Here is a 17404-nt window from a genome sequence, read left to right as displayed (position 1 = left end):
TTCCACCATTTTCATTGAAATTCTCAAGAATTCTCTCAAGATTACTACTTGAAGAATTCTTAGCTTAGTTGTATCCTGGGAACAAATTTACAATAAGCTTTTAGCATATTTTATGTGTGGACAAATTTTGTTTAAGGATAGCGAAGTAATCGTGCCTCTAAGCCATTTTTTATTCAACTATTATTGTTATTCCATCATTGAATTACATACATATTCCCAACATTAACATGAAGAAAGGTTAAAAATACAATCTTGCATTAAGGATTCTTGCACAAAGTTGTCAATACTATACTAGAGGCCATTTCAGCTTGGATAAGAGAATGAAATATTTTGGTACCAAAATATTTTAATTCCCTCTACTAATCTTTTTTTTCTTCTTCTACTTTTTTTTTTTTATTATTTTAATTCGCTCAATTTGGATATTGGATAAACTTGCTTTTTACTAGTGCATGCTCACACACACACACACACTCACAACTTGGATATATATATATCGTAAGGTCAGTTGGGTTTGATTCAAGTATGAACGATTACCTAATCTGTGTTATTAGTGTGGGCTTCTGACGCATAGCGATAAGGATTGTGATTCATGGGCACAGAGTCGTGGTAGTTTGACAGGAACAGGATCAGCAATTTGGTGGTTGGCTGCGAGCTCCTACTACACTACCTAAGAAGTGTTCCATGGTGAGAGTTGAGGGGCTTGACAGGGAGGAAGTGAGGGATGTGCCTCGGACTTCTATGGTTCCAGCTAATGAGGAGAAGGATAGTAACGTGAACAATGCTTATGGTGTGCCTCGGTCAGATGTAGTTTCTACAGGTTTGGGTAAAAATAATGGTGTAATTGAGGACAGAATGGACACTTCTGCGAATCTCAGTGCCGAGGGTGGTCGGACCAATAAAGACTTTCAGGTGATTCTTGATGAGATTGACGTGGGCTTAGCTAATTGATGATCACTTTGAATATTTCTCCGCCAACAACAGAGACTGGTATGGCTCTTCCTTCAGGCACAGGTACCAGTTCAGAGGCTCGGTTGCTGTCACCTACAGAGGGAAGTTTTCCTTTAGGAGGGCAGATTCGTCGTTGGAAGCTGGCAAGGGAATTAGCTGCAACTATGAAAGAGGGGGGGGGGGGGGGGGGGTCCTATCTCTGCTAAACGTGGATTCCAAGAAGTTATGGAGGTGGAGGAGGAGTTAGTATGTTCTAAGAGACATTGTGTGGGTACAAAATATCTTGAAATGGCCCCGCCGAGAGCAATGAGTTGCTTAGCCTGGAATTGCCACGGGCTTGGGAACCCGCGTGCAAGAAGAGAGCTTGAAGATTTAATTCAGGCTCAAGCTCCCATAATTGTTTTTTTTAATTAGAAACTTGGGTTCATAAGGAGCAGTTAGTTAGGTTGAAGTGTAAGGTTAAGTATTTAGTGTTTTTTGTGTTCAAAGTCAGGATAGAGGGGGCGTTTGGCACTCCTATGGAAACAAGGGGTCTCAGTTTGGGTTGATAGTTTTTCTAAATTTCATATTGATGCTTTGGTTAATGGTGGTACTAATGATATTTGGAGATTTATAGGTTTTTATGGTGAGCCGGACACAAATGCAAGGGATGAGGCTTGGAATATGCTTCGCATGCTGAATTCAAAGCCACATCTACCCTGGTTATGCATCGGAGATTTTAATGAGATACTCTATATTGAGGAAAAGTGAGGGGATAGGGTGGACAGATGCAGGCTTTTAGGGATGTCTTGGATACTTGTGGGTTTGTTGATCTAGGATTTACTAGTCTCAAATTTACATGGCAAGGTAATAGACATGGGCATGTAGTTTGGGAGAGATGGGATAGGGGTGTTACTAATTATGATTGGATGACTAAATTTCCTGTAGCAACTATTAGGCATCTTCACTACATTGCTTTTGATCATCGGCCTATCCTACTTTTATTTGATCTAAATGGTGAGTTTGTTCGATGGAAACGTAGCTTTGAGGAGAGATGGTTGGTTGATCGAGGTTGTGGTGATATTGTTAAAAAGGCATGGGATGTTCGGCCAAGGGGGCAACCTATGTATAGGGTGGTGCATAAGATTAAAACATGTAAGCGAATGTTACACTCATGGAGTAAGAACCATTTTGGAAGTGTGAAGGGTCAAATCAAGAAGAAAAAAGAACTCCTATGGAAGGCTGAGGAGGTTTCGGCCAAGGGTGGATCTCATGAGATGGTGGTTCAATTGAAACAAAAGCATAATGTTTTGCTTGATAAGGAGAATCATATGTGGGTTCAAAGGTCGAGAGCCTTACAGTTGGCGGAAGGGAATAGAAATACAAAGTTCTTTCATGGGGTGGCAACACAACGTAAGAGGAGTAATTTTATTAAGGGGATTCGAGATAGGGATGGGGCTTAGGTTATGGATGAGATGGTAGTGGCCAACCTCTTTGTTGATTTTTATGCTTGGCTTTTTACTTCATCCAACCCAACAGACTTGGAGAGAGTTCTAGCAGGGGTTCGATCCATTGTTGATGATTCTATGAATGCAGCCCTAACTAAGCCCTATGTGCGTAAGGAAGTGGATGTTGCTATTAAACAGATGGCACCCCTAAAGGCCCCAAGTCCGGATGGGATGCTTCCCATTTTTTATCAGAAATTTTGGCCAGATATTGGAATGTAGATCTCTGAAGCAGTACTCTCTTGTCTTAACTCTAGTACTTTTCTTAAGTCCATTAATCACACTTTCATTACTTTGATCCCTAAGGTTACTAATCCTGAAACTATTGCTCAATTTAGGCCTATAAGTCTTTGTAATGTTATTTATAAAATATTGAGTAAAGTTATTGCTAATAGACTAAAATCTATCTTGAATTCTATTATTTTTGAAGCCCAGAGTGCTTTTTATCGCTGACATAGTTATTACTGATAATATTTTGATTGCCTTTGAGATTTTGCATCATATGAAAACTCAATGTTCAGGCAAGACAAGTTTCATGGCTTTAAAACTTGATATGAGTAAGGCTTATAATAGAGTTGAATGAATTTTTCTGGAGAAGATCCTTTTGAAGATAGGTTTTCAAGAATCGTGGATAGCCATAATTATGCAATGTGTGACTATAGTCTCATACTCAATTTTGGTGAATGGTGAGCCTCAGGGTCTGATTTATCCTTCAAGGGCTTTAAGGCAAGGGGATCCTCTTTCTCCTTTTTTATTCTTATTTTGTGCGGAGGGTTTGAGCGCTCTTATTTCTAAAGCTGTGTGTGACGGTGATATTCGAGGGTATTCTATTTGTAGAGCTGGGCCAAGAATTTCTCATCTTTTCTTTGCAGATGATTATTTGCTATTTTATAGAGCTAATTCCTCCGATTGTGCCGAAATTCTGAGCATTCTGGCTTGGTATGAAGCTGCCTCGGGTTAACAAGTTAACTCTGATAAGACCACGGCTTTCTTCAGTAGGAATACTTCTGAGGAGGTTCAGGACGAGTTAAAAGTTTTGCTTGGGGTGCTTGTAATCAAGAGTTATGAGAAATATCTGAGGCTTCCATCGTTTGTTGAGTGTCAGAAAAAAGCTTGCTTTAATCACATTAAGGAGCTGATTTGGACTCGTATGCAAGGTTGGAAGGAGAAATTACTTTCTCAGGCCGGTGAGGAAATAATGATTAAAGCGGTGGTTCAATCTATCCATACTTACTCTATGAGTGTCTTTTGTCTCCCCATTGGTTTGCTCAAGGATATTGAAGCTATGATTAGGAAGTTTTGGTGGGGTTGTTCTGAAAATTCTAGGAAAATTCATTGGGTTCGATGGGAGACTCTTTGTTCCTCTAAATCAGTTGGAGGTATGGGGTTTAGGGATCTTCGGATGTTTAATGACCCCATGTTGGGGAAGCAACTTTGGCGTTTGTTTCATGAAAAAAATTCCTTGGTACATAAGGTTTCCCGGGCTAAATATTTTCAGTCCGATAATATTTATGATGCTAAGTTATCCCCGCGGTGTTCCTTTGCTTGGCGTAGTATTTTGCAAGCTCAAGAGGGGTTTTTGAAGGGAGCTAGGTGGAGGGTGGGTGATGGGAAAGACATTTCAATTTGGCAGCATTGTTGGCTACCTTTAGCAGGGGGTGGGCGTGTCCTATCTCCTCAGCAAGATCAATCTCTTCAGGTGGTCAGTGACTTTTTTTTGCCCGGGTCTAAGAGATGGAACGAGGAGTTAATTGACTTGAGTTTTTATCATTGGGAAGCCGAGGTTATCAAAGGCATACCGGTCAGTCAATTTGTGGATTTGGATACGCTAGTTTGGCCTTTATCATCTAATGGCGTTTACTCGGTTCGAAGTGCAAACAGATTGTTCGTTGAGCTCAGTAGACAGCACCTTCCTAGTCCTTCTTCTATGGATTTGGGTAAAGGCCTGTGGCATGGCATTTGGAAGCTCCGGGTGCCTCAGAAAGTTAGACATTTTTTATGGAGAGCAATCTGAGAGGCGCTGCCTACTAAGGTGAATTTGTTCAAGCGTCAAGTGGTGGCTGATGGCCTTTGCGAGCAATGTCGTGATTCAACTGAAGATAGTATCCATGTGTTGTGGTATTTCAATTCAGTTAAGCCCATTTGGATTTCTGATCATCGCTTCTCCTTTCTACGTTCGAAGAAGTTTTCCACGTTTGAAGACTTGTTTCACTTTCTGTGTGGGGAAGTTTCATCCAAGCTGGTGGAGTTTTTTGCCATGGTTGCGTGGAGTATTTGGGATCGTTGAAACAAGATTCGAGAGAGACAAAAGGTGTGGAGTATTGAGGAGGTGTGCACTCGGGCCTCTGAGTTGCTGAAGGAGTTCCACGATGTGCATAAAAAGATTCCTCGGTTGGCTATTCATAGTAGGGATACTCAGTGGAAACCGCCTGCCTCTGGTTTGTTCCAAGTAAATTTTGATGGAGCTTTGTTTGAAGAGCAGGCGTGTGCAGGTCTTGGGGTGGTCATCAGGGACTCGGCAGGATTGATCATTGGTGCATTGAGCCAGAAAATAAGGTATTCGGGTTCTGTGGACATGGTGGAAGCTCTAGCTGCCCGAAGAGCTGTTGTCTTTGCTCAGGAGCTGTGTCTTCAAGCAGTGGAGGTGGAGGGTGATTCTTTGAGGGTTATCCAAGCTCTTGTTGCTGCCAAGCCTTCAAGGACTTTGCTTGGAAATGTAATTGCTGATATTCATTGTTTAGTACTCCCTCCGTCTCAGTTTGTTTGTCCTCTATTCCATTTTGGGATGTCCCAAAATATTGTCTTGTTTCTAAAAATAAAATTAATTAATTTACTAATATTCCTATTATACCCCTACTTTATTTTCAAAACTATTTGAAAAGAAAACTAACAAATATTTAAAAATAAATTTATTTAAGGGCAGTTTTGTAAACTTACACATTTTTATAAAACAGACAACACAATAAATAATGTTCCCTTAAAAAGTTTGACTTTTCAAATAGGACAAACAAAGTGAGATAGAGGGAGTATCTAATTTTAATTGTAGATTTTACCATGTCAAGAGGAAGGGCAATAAGCTTGCTTATGCCCTTGCCCGTAGAGTAGTTGCATCTGCAAATTTTGATGTGTGGTTAGAAGATCTACCACGTGATTTGGAGGATGTTTTTCAGTTTGATTTGCCTTAAATAAAATTTCTTACCTGGTTTCTCAAAAAAAAAAAAAAAAAAAATATATATATATATATATATATATATATATATATATATATATATATATTAGTGGATTGAGGCATACTCATACGCCACTCATATAAATGGAAAGAGAAGGAAGAGACAAATTAGCATACGAAGTCAATTATGATAATTCGGCCACAAATTGTCTGCGGTCTCTCTCTCTCTCTCTTTGTAATCTATATATATATAACCAAAGCCTCTAAAGCTCTCACAATTTTCCACGTCAGCAGTATTTCCTTTTTCTTTTTATTTTAGGCTTTATATCTTTTATATTTATTATAAGATAAATCTACAAACCCTAAACGTAAAGGGACTCTGTAGCCGGATTCTCCCGTCTCCAAGGATGGACTTCTTTCTTTTTCCCCTATTCAACAAAATATGAATTATGCTTCAACCCTAAACCTAACGCACAATTTTCCACTCTCTCCTTCCGCCCATGCTTACTTCCTTTGGACACCTAATAAGGAAGCAAGAGAAGTAATTTTCAAGTTCTAAGATGTGGGGTGGCATGCTGTATTAGTTAACAGAAACAAAGGGGCAAAACAGATGGCAACATATACATACTCTATTCAAAACACATGTGGCAAAGGGAACTTCCTCCCATTCTTAGCAATACCCTGTAAGACACGTTTATTATCAATAAACTTTTTTCTACTGTTTATCAATAAACCTTTTTCTAAGATTTCCCTTGCATATTTCTATGTTGATATAGTGAGCTTTTTAAAAAAAAAAAAATATATATATATATATATATATATATGATTTATTGAATAGTGATTAGATATTTAGAGAAATATACTATATCAGTTACTATTGCATTATAATTCTTATTTTAGCTAACATTAAAAGAAAATACTTGTGATGTCTATACTTTGGAGCTCAAAATTGGTGAGAAACAAAAGAATATTATAATATTTGATTCAGGAACAATTTTGTTTCATTTAGTAGGTTGTGCATTTTTGGGTTTCTAAGGTTTTGCTTGAGTTTTATTGACAAAAAATAGTTTCAAAAATTCAGAGTTATAGTGTTATGATCTATGGAAAGTAGTATAAGTGCTGATTTTCATATAAACATTTTGTGGTCTTTGGTGAATATAAGTTTGAATTTGTAGAGAAGTGAAATCAAATTAATTAAGACTATTTGGTGTCAAAGCATATGTGATAGTGATTGTTGGTACATGAAGGCATTTATAGATTTGATACCCAAATTTTTTATTTGATAGACTTGCAATAGGATATCCAAATTTTTTATTTTGCTAGAATCATATCAGATTGGCATTTTTGGGACAATGCTTTGAGAATCTTTTATACAGTATTATAAAAGGTTGACTTTTTGATGAAGAAGTATAATGCTTTGGTCTGTGGTACATGAGTTTCCACAACTTAAAGGATAATTTTTGGTTTGCTTTTTATGTTAGAATATGCTCATAAACTTAGAATTTTTTGTGTGGTAAGTAATGGAACTTTATTGATGAAAATTTAAGGATAACAAAAAAAACCTTCTTAGTGCATAGGAATCAACAGAAAGTACAAAAATATGAATAATAGCTAAATTCCCAGAAAATCAAAAATCAATAACTATATCATCAATCAAATATTTAGATTTGAAGTTTTTTATAGTTTAAAATTACGCATAAAAAATAAGTTTATAGATTTAATAGTAAATAACATCTAATTAGTATGAAATTTGATATGTGTGTTAAAAATATAAAGAACTTGCAATCAACAATTATATTTTCAAAATATGTAGTCATGTTAAACTTTGTCCTATAATAAATTTTCAAACTATTACAATAGAAAGCATTGTCAATAGCAAAAACAAATTAATAAAAATATTTTTTTAAATCATATTTAATAGTTTTTCCGTGCATCGCACGGGTTAGCAACTAGTCACGGGTTAGCAACTAGTGAATTTGTATAGTCTTTCTTATAAGGGAGAATAGTCTTCCTTAATACGCGGAAGAGTGTGTAAACAACTAAAGACACAGCAACGTCACAAATTTATATCACTATGATGATGATATCACTCTTCATGTGTAAACTAAGTCATATACCCTTCATGCAGTCTTAATCATATCGCCTGCTGGGGACCTTTTATAGATGGCAACTGCCAACTAAGCATGGGTTTGGATTGCGTTGGGATGAAAAAATTTTGCATTTTGCTGAAAAAATGGTGGGTTCCATGGTACTATTTATGCATTTTTTGGTACTATTCATAGGCTTCACTATACTATTTCAACTAACTTTTACATTCATCTACAACACTTTCAGTAATAAGTTTTCAGTTTTAGCAAAATAAACGATATTCAAATACACTCTAAGATTTTTTTTTGGGTAGGAGGCAACTAACCATTACTGTATATGAAAAAGAAAAGTCATGTGGTGGAGAACCCAAAAAAAAAAAAAAAAAGCTACTTATAAAGGTAATAGTGTTGGTACAAGAATAACTTATTTAGCTTTTTTCTGAAAAATTTTGTTGAAAGAGTGCTAAAGTATACCTGTACATTGAAAAAATTTGAAAAAGTGAAAAAAGCGAGAAAATTTGAGGTTTTAAAAAGTTATATATGAAAACTAAAAAAACTAAAAGATAAGCTTATAAGCTGATGCCAAATACACACTTATCATAATTGGAATATTTCATTAAATTGTTGCAAAAGAATATCAAAAAAACAAAAAAATTCAATAAATTTTATTCCATAAAGATTATAAATTGAAGTGGTATTAAATGTGTAATTTCAATTTTTTTTTTTCGTTGCGTGTATATAAAAACTGTGTAAAAAAATGTGTACTTATTTGAGATATATGCAGCATTTACATCTATAGAGATCAGGACCAGTAGGCAGTTGTCATTATATACATCACCAACGATAGAATCCCTAACATACTTTCTGCATTTTCCTTTTCAAGTTCCAATGATAGTTCGGTGGTTATCATGTTAGTGATTCGAGCTCTACCTCTTCCTTTCTCAATATTTAATAATAAAAAAAATCCTTTTCCTTTTCGAAAGGTTTAAAGTTACACTTTTTCTTTTGGTTTTTGGGTAAACAAAGGTTTATGAATACATTATTTGTATAGAATTTCATAACTTGTCAAATTGGTAATTTGTAATTAGCGTGTGAAAATAATTTGTTATGCGTAAGTCTATGTGAAAATGTTGTTAGAAAAATTGTAATTTTCAGTAAAAAACAGGGTGTTATACCATAGCTCTTTGCTTTTGGGGTAAGATACGCTTCAACAGTTGTGCACTAATTAAGTCAAGGTTTGTGCCTTCGCCCAACTTTAGGATTCTACATGAGAGTATCCAACTATGTAAGGAAGCTTAGCCTAGCCTAAACTGGTGACCCTTTTAGATTCAATAGATGTTAAAAATCTAAAATATGAAACTCTATATAAGAATATATACTCACGCAACAATTTTTTAAAATTGAACACTCACACAACACTTCAATCTTAAAGGTTGGCAAAAATGTCTTAGATATTTTGCATTTAAGCTGCGTTTGTTTCGACGGTAAATAACTTTCGGAAAATGTTTTCAGCATTTGCGGGTGTTTGACAATACCTGAAATTTCGGTCAAACGGAAAATCAAAACCATTGACCGTAAAATAAACCCTCCCCACCCGTAAAATATTTTCCATGTTTATTTTACCTTCAAATAGAGTTTTTCGTTGGAAAACAGAGAAGGAGAGGGAGAGAGCAACGACCCACACCAGAAAAGAGAGAGAGAGAGCTGGAGGGAGATTGCCGAATCAGTCAGATCACGCCGGTGAAGCCAAGATCACACCGTCCTCAACCCAAAGGCCCGCTGTCGAGCTCGCGCCGAGCGAGATCGAGGCGCGATCTCGCGCCGTCGAGCTCGCGCAGGGCGAGATTGAGGCGCAATCTCGCGCCGTCGAGCTCGCGCCGGGCGAGATCGACGCGCATGATCGCGCCGGCGAGATCGGTGACCCACCGATCTCACTCTTCCTCCTCCCTGTCTCACCTCCCTCTCTCAGTTTGATTTGATTTGGCCATGGTGTTTTATTTGATTTTTGTTTGTTTAGAAGTTGATGGATTGTAATGTTCTATTATAAAATTTGTTTGGAATGTGAGAAAATGGTTGAGAAAATGTGAGAAATCAGTAAAAAATTTGCATTTTCAGAATGTTACCAAACACTTGAAAATATTTTCCAAAGTATTTTTTAAAATGCCACCAAACACCTAAAAATATTTTCCTTTCCCAAAAATATTTTCACCTGAAATTATTTTACACTCGGAAAATATTTTACACCCAACCAAATGCAGCCTTACATACAAACTAATAAAAGATCACCAGCCCTTCCCTAGTAGTGGTACCTCACTACCACTCCCTTGCAAGAGGAGGATTCTTTGGTTGGGGAGGAAAAATTTTAAATGATGTGATAGTCTATACATCTTCATTATTAGGTTCATTAGGTTAACTCCCCTACAATCTCCCCATTCACATGAGGTTGACCCTAAGTATCAACAATTTTATATATATATATATATATATATATATATATATATATATATATATATATATATATACCATTTCACTAGAAATCTATCATTCAAGTGAAACGAAGGAAGAGTCCACCCTATGGACATAATAATTTCTCCTAAAATAAGAGAGCTTACCCTTCTAAGTAACTTAAGGTTATGCTATCATTTTGATTAGAAAAATAAAAAGTGATGCACTATTATAAAAACAAACCAAGTAATGCTTTAAAAGAATAGATACATTTATCATCTCGATTTGAATGTAATGTTAAGTTAAAATGCCTTTAATTTTGCAGGGAACATTGCCTTCAAGTCCAAAACAAATATCCTATAAGTCAATGTGCACAGGGATGACAGTATCATAAATTGTAATCGCTATGTGCCAATATCCCCTTGCAATAGGTGGATTTTGGGCTTATGGAAACAAGGCAAGAGCAAATCTTCTTTTGTTGAACTTATTGAGATTTGTTATATACTTACTTAAGAAGAGATTTATTTTATATTATCATGATTTTTTCATCAACCAAATAAGTTTTTGAGATGGCGGTTTAAAAATGCACTTTTAGAATATAGTTTTTTAAAATCTCACTTTTTTTTAGGTATAAATGTATGGTTTCTCAAACAATCTATGAAGAGGAAGGAAAAAAAAAAGTCAAAATGCAAAAGTCCCACCCGGGTTTGGGTCAGTTACAAACATCTTTCGTGTACTATCAATTTAAATTTTTAAACCCAATGAGGTTTTGCAATTATCCAAATTGACCCCTATGTTAAACTTCTATTAGTTTCAGTAATTCTTATCTTAACTCTCTCTCTCTCTCTCTCTCTCTCCAAGGTTGATTCCCTGATCTTACTGCCCTTTTTTATCTTAACGCTCCTTCCACGATGGTCTCCTCTTAAATGTCAAGTTGAGGTTAAGGGCTCTTAAATTTTTAATATTGTATTGCAACTTGCAAGCAAAGGTATTGTTCAGAATTTATGGTTGAAATTTGAGTGATTTTTTGAATTTACGAATTGATAGTTTGGTTTGTTTTGGATATTCGGGCCTGAAATTGGAGATTGATGATTTTGTTCTGTGTAAAAAGCATGAATTAATGGGATTTTTCTGTACTAATTTTGATTCTTCGTCCACTGTGTCACATGAAATAATTGGGCATTGATCTTATAATATTAGATATGAAGTTTTCATCTTATTGACAATTCAATTTTTTTTAATAAAAAAAGTTTTATATAATTTCTAATAAATTTCTTTTTTTCTTTTTTTTATAAAAAAAAAGATGTCATTGTTTTAAAATAATTTTGTATCAATTTTTTTAAATGATGTTTTTAATGGTAAATGCAATCACATACAAGGCACGTGATCACAATTCATCCTTCAAACTGATGGAAGTTTAACATAGGAGTAAATTTGAATATTTGTAAAATCTCAAGGGACTAAAAATTTAAATCCATATTATAAAAAATGTGTTTGTAACCAAACTGAACTTTTGGGGATATTTTTTGCATTTTGCCCCAAAAATAAAATTGTATCAAACAAACGCATCTACAATATATAACACCTTCTAATCTTAAGATATCTTCTATTTGTGAAATAGATCTTATTAGATATTACAAATAGGTTTGAACACTATTAGACTAAAAATAAAATATTTGAACCTTGAAATGGACTCTTTCAATTTCTGATGAAACAAAGAATTATGTTTTTTCATAAATAGATAAGGGAAAATGTAAGACTCGTATTTATAGGCATTCGTTGTTAGGACATATGTGATTTGATATTAGGAACATATGTCAACATTTTATGTATTGGCTAATCCTTTAACAAAATGCACTTTAACTGTAATTGGGTAACTTTAAGATGTGTTTAATACTTCAAAAAATAAGGTTTCAAGTTCAAGTATTAAAGTCATGCAAGTCTGTCCAAGAATCAAGTAAGGAAGTGCTGGATTTTAAATCTCGACAACTAGTATCGATCAAGGTTTAAAAGCTGCTGAAGCCCGTGGCTCGATAGTTAGCTCGATAGATGGTTATTTATCGAGATTTATGAAACTCAGTTTTTCAGAGCTGTTTTTCATCCAATCCGTGAATGTATGTTTGGGCTTTCTTTTCTCACAATCCTAAACTTATATAATGATTGTTTTAAGGGCCGTCTAGGGTTGCGCAAGTATTGAGTAAAGTCTTGTTCATGCAAATTGTGTTTGTACACCATAGGGTTTTATGACCAAGCAACTTCATGATCTTTATCGTGTGATGAACAGAAGAACTTTGTAACCAACATTCTTCTCAAGTTGGTGATCAAGTTGCATACTGGGATCCGCGCATCTTTTGGTTAAACACGTACTAGGAGCCGTGCAATACAATGAGAGATTGTCACTACAGAATAAGTCCAATTGGGTATTAGGGTAAGGGTTCAACTATAGATTGGTATAAGGTACTGGAATTCCTTTATTTGTAACTACTTGTTTTGATAATAGTGGATTCTCGAGAGTGATGACCTTAAAATAACCTAGTGGGGTTTTTGCCTCGGAAGTTTTCCCCATTCGTAAACAAATCACTGTGTCATTTAATTTCCACTACATATTAATTATTTGGTGATTTGTTTATACTGCCATGTATATTGCATGTTAATTTGATTAATTAATTAAACTTGGATAATTAATCAATTAATCCATCACAAGGGGTCAATATATTTTTGGCCTAACAAGTGGTATCAGAGTAGGCACACTGTGATTAGGGTTTAATCTTTTCTGTGAGATTCATTGACCCTGTTTGTCATGGATAAAGGATAGTCACTTATTGTACTTCCTTTATTTAATGGTACTAACTATGCATACTGGAAAGTACGCATGAGAGTTTTCTTGCAATCATTAAATGAGAAAGTGTGGCAAGCTGTGGAGATAGGTTGGACAAAGCCGAAGGAAGCGCCGATTGACTGGGATGATGTAAAGATCAAGGCGGCAAACTTCAACAGTAGGGCATTGAATGCTTTATTCAGTGCAATCACAAATAAGGAGTTCAAGAAGATATCCTCCACTAAAACTGCAAAGGAGGCTTGAACCATTCTCTAAACAACCTATGAAGGAACCAAGGCTGTCAAGGATTCGAAGCTTTAGAGGCTCACTCCTAGCTTCGAAGAAATCAAGATGGAGGAGGATGAGTCATTTGATGAGTTCTATGCTAGGCTCAAGGACATTGTAAACTCAGCATTCAATCTTGGGGAAACCATTCTTGAACCTAAGATTGTGAGAAATGTGCTCAGATCACTGCTCGAGAGATTTCATGCCAAGATCACTACTATTGAGGAATCAAAGGATATTGACAGGATTCCTTTGACAAAGCTTGTTGGAAATCTACAAACCTATGAATTAGGTTTGACAAGGATTGGCAAGTCAGGTAAGGGCAAGAGCATGGCATTGAAGGCCAAGAACAGTGACACGGATGAGTCTTCTAATGATGAAGATTCTAAAATGAAGTCCTACATCACCTGGCAGTTCAAGAAGTTCATGAAGAATGCCAATGCAAAGAGCTTCGACAAGGACCGTAGGCAATCAAGTTCTTCATAATCTAAGAGCCAAGACAAAGGGAAAAAGGATGCTAGGGATGGCAGTAAATACACTATTCCCTCAGGGCCCAAGTGTTTCGGGTGTCAAGGATTTGAGTGACATCAAACCTGAGGATGATTTCGAAAATGAAGATGACGGAATTCTAAATGCCTGCATCGCCATTGTCAATCCTACTGAAGGGATTGTAGAAGATGTAGATGAAGAAGAATGCTTGGTGGAATCAAAATTTGAGAAGATGGATGAATAAGATGATATCCACATAGCCTATGCAAAGCTATACAAAGTCTCGAAAAAACACGAGAAGCTATATAGGTTGGCCACCAAGAAACTCAGTGATGTGGAGCTTGAATGAGAATAGCTCTCCACAAAGGTTGATGAAGCCAATCAGACCATTGGAGCACTAAAATTTAAGAAAAATTTCTTGGCTGAGAAGACCAAGAAGCTTGAGGCGGAATTGTTCCAAGTGAGAGCTCAGTTGGAGAGGACCTCAAGTGCAAAGCTTGATGAGATGCTCAGCATACAAAAATCTGCCTTCGATCAAACCGGTTTAGGGTATAATTTTTCTTCTTCCAATATTGCTTCTTTTAGTACTACTATTTTTGTTTCTCCTGCTAATAATATTGATTTTGAGAATAATGATGCTAAGACTGTGATAGCTAGTGAGAACATAGACAAAGGTAAATCTATTTTAGGAGCATCCCCTAAGCTTGCTAAGAAAGAAACCAAAAACCCTAGGGCTAAGAAGAGTAATGCTTAAAAGTCTAAAGAGAAGAAGCAGCATCTCTGTCATTACTGTGACGCAGTTGGACATACTCAACCTAATTGATACAAGTGGTTAGCCACTCAACAGAGCAATAGCATGATTTTGTCGGGAAACCAGAATCAGCTTCCATCCTCCCTTGCTCCTCTTGGAGATCTCCTTAAGGCTCTCATTTTCCTTTCGAACTTGAACGGTTTCAATTTTCCCCCTCACCGTCGGTTCAAGGTTTTTCTCAAAGGAAATGTTCCTCCAAAGTATGGAAGGAAAAAGGCTCCAAGTGATTTAATCACTCTCTCTCACTCTCTCTCTCTCTCTTTCTGTTATGTTTGCATTACTTGTGTGTTTTGCTTTCTTATTTTGAGACAGTGTATTTTTTATGCATTGCTTTATTTGACATGTTTTTGTTTGGTTGTTTTCCAATTTTTTTTTTCATTCATAAAAAAAATTAAAAAAAATATTGAAAAATCAAAAAAATACAAAAACAATGTGTGTATGTGTACATTGGTACTTGTGTACCTTGAATGGCCAATGAAACAAAGTTTTCTAAACTTTATATCTCTTGTAGCTTAGATGAGCATCTCTATGCACAACTAAGCAAGTGAGTTTTGTGGCTCGTGTTTGTGATGAGTAAGATTAAGTGATCTCTTGTAGTTAATACTAGTATCATTCTTTTTTATAGGAAGGACTAAAAAATCATAAGAGAAATGCATAAATAACCATCTCACCATTATTGCCTGCCAATCATGAAATGACATCTGTATGCTTCGGCATAGAAAAAGTGCAATGTCAAAAAGCTTAACATAATTGGGTATTTCTTTTCTCTCTCTTGTATGCTCATGCATGATATACTTAATAAAAGATGCAAAAAAAAAAAATTAAAGCAAAAGAAACAAAATGCTTTAAAATATGATTGCAAGCGTGTATTCAAGGAGATGTGAGAGTTATAGGACGTACCTCAAAGGTGATAGTCCCCATCAAGTAATTATGATCATGTGTGAGTTAAATTAATTTACTCATATCTCAAATCGTTATAACATAGAGACACTTATGCAATCTTGCGATGTTTTCACACACAACACGCAATATTCTTTGCTACTTTTGATATATGTGCAGGTACAATGTGATTTGGCCATCACAAAGTTTACATGCGCTAATATATACACACTAAACTGTTTTAACTTGTTTTTGAAATTTAAAATTTGTTAGACTTGTTTAGTGTGTGTGCGTGTGTGTGTGTTTTGGATCTAAATGCATGACATTTTTCTTGGTTGAGAGATGATTTTGAGAACTTAAAATGTTGGTTGAATATTTGGTTAAGTAACATGCTTGATTGCATTCATATCTATGTTTTTCTCTTCTTTGAAAAACTGTTTTTGTGCAATCTTGACAGCTAGGCTATCTATCGAGACCCTTCATCTTTTCTTTATCACATTCTCGATAGCTAGCTCGATTAATTGAGCAACTTTCTATCTCCTCGATAGCTTCTCAATAGCTATCTCGATCCATTGAGTTTCTTTGCCTTGAAAACATCTCGTTTAATCCTCGATAGCTGGTTTGATAGCTAAAGGCGTGTTTTAAACCTCGATAGCTTCTAGATAGCTTTCGATCGATCGAGGTTTATGAGCGTCTCTCTCGATTTCAGATCTATTCTCCTCTTTCTGTCTCAACTGCTCTGTGTCTTTTCACCTCCCAAACACCTCTCACTCCCTCCAAACTTCGTTCTCAAGCTTTCTTCGACCTTAATCTTGCTTTTCTTCACTGGTAAGGTCCTTAATCCCCCTCTTCATTATGCATTTCATATATTTGACCTAACTTTTGGGATTTTTGGAAAGTTTTGAGATTTTTCAAAATCAATGAAGTTTTTGCTCAATTTTTGGAATGGGTTTTGCCAAAATGATGTTTAAACTTCATACATTGCATCACATGTGCATTATAACAATGTTTCATACATTTTAGATGTGTGTTTACTTTGTTGCTATGTTTTGTGCTGGTAGGTTTGGATTGGGCGGAGCCTATGTTGTTTGGTACTTTTCTGATTATCTCCCCCTCTTTTTCTTTTTCTCTCCCTCTTACGTTAGTTGCATCATGTCATCTAAACGTAAATCCATTCCCTCTTGGAACCCTCTTCATTCTGGGGCTTCTACTTCTTCTTCTTCTTCTTCTTCTCTTGCTGACCCCACTCCTTTTCACATACAATTCCATGATGAGAAGGCCAAATCGAACTTCTTGGAGAACTTTTCACGACGAGGCATTCATTCGGAACGCCAAGTCATTCTGTCAGATATTTCTGACATTGACCTACCCACTATCATTCACAGTAAGGGTTGGGAGTCACTATGTGGCATCCCGGTTAAGTGCCTTTCCTTGATCATACAGGAGTTCTACTCTAATATGCACGGATTTGATTATTCTATACCGCAGTTTGTCACCCACGTTCGAGGTATAGACATGGTAGTTACTCCGGGTATTGTATCGGAGGTACTACATGTTCCTAGGGTAAAGCATCCTGATTACCTTGGTTGTGAGCGTCTGAGGACTGTGTTCAAAGACGAACTCTCATCTCTATTCTATGAAACACCTTCTTCTTAGGATTACCGTCAATACACCCGTTGCTTGGCCTTTGTTAAAGGTCCGAGTTCATTAAAATAGTGATGACCTTTGTTCTCCATCCTTTGCCTCACTATAACACTATCACAGAGCCTCATGCTCGCTTTCTACCTTCCCTTATTGAGGATCTTACCAAAGATTTCCCTTCTCACTTCATACCCTCCCTTATAGATGTATATCAGGATACAGCGACCCATGATAAGCTCATCTTCCCTTTAGCTATCATGCGGCTCCTTTGCCATTTTTCTGTCTCCTATCCTGAGTCTTCCCACTTCACTTACATATGTGTCATTGATGTCGCTACAGTTAAGCGGA

At 36.1% G+C, this 17404-nt stretch overlaps 1 protein-coding gene across 1 annotated transcript; it reads left to right on the top strand.

Annotated features, from left to right (window-relative positions):
- The first annotated feature begins 1715 nt into the window (after nt 1–1715).
- Nucleotides 1716–2390, top strand: LOC142644551 (uncharacterized). Its single transcript, XM_075819138.1, has one exon. It carries the CDS (start codon nt 1716–1718, stop codon nt 2388–2390), a length of 675 nt encoding a protein of 224 aa, XP_075675253.1.
- Nucleotides 2391–17404: the final 15014 nt, after the last annotated feature.

Source organism: Castanea sativa, chromosome 7, assembly GCF_040712315.1.
Source record: "Castanea sativa cultivar Marrone di Chiusa Pesio chromosome 7, ASM4071231v1".
NCBI lineage: Eukaryota > Viridiplantae > Streptophyta > Magnoliopsida > Fagales > Fagaceae > Castanea > Castanea sativa.
This window is presented reverse-complemented; position numbering and strand designations above follow the sequence as displayed.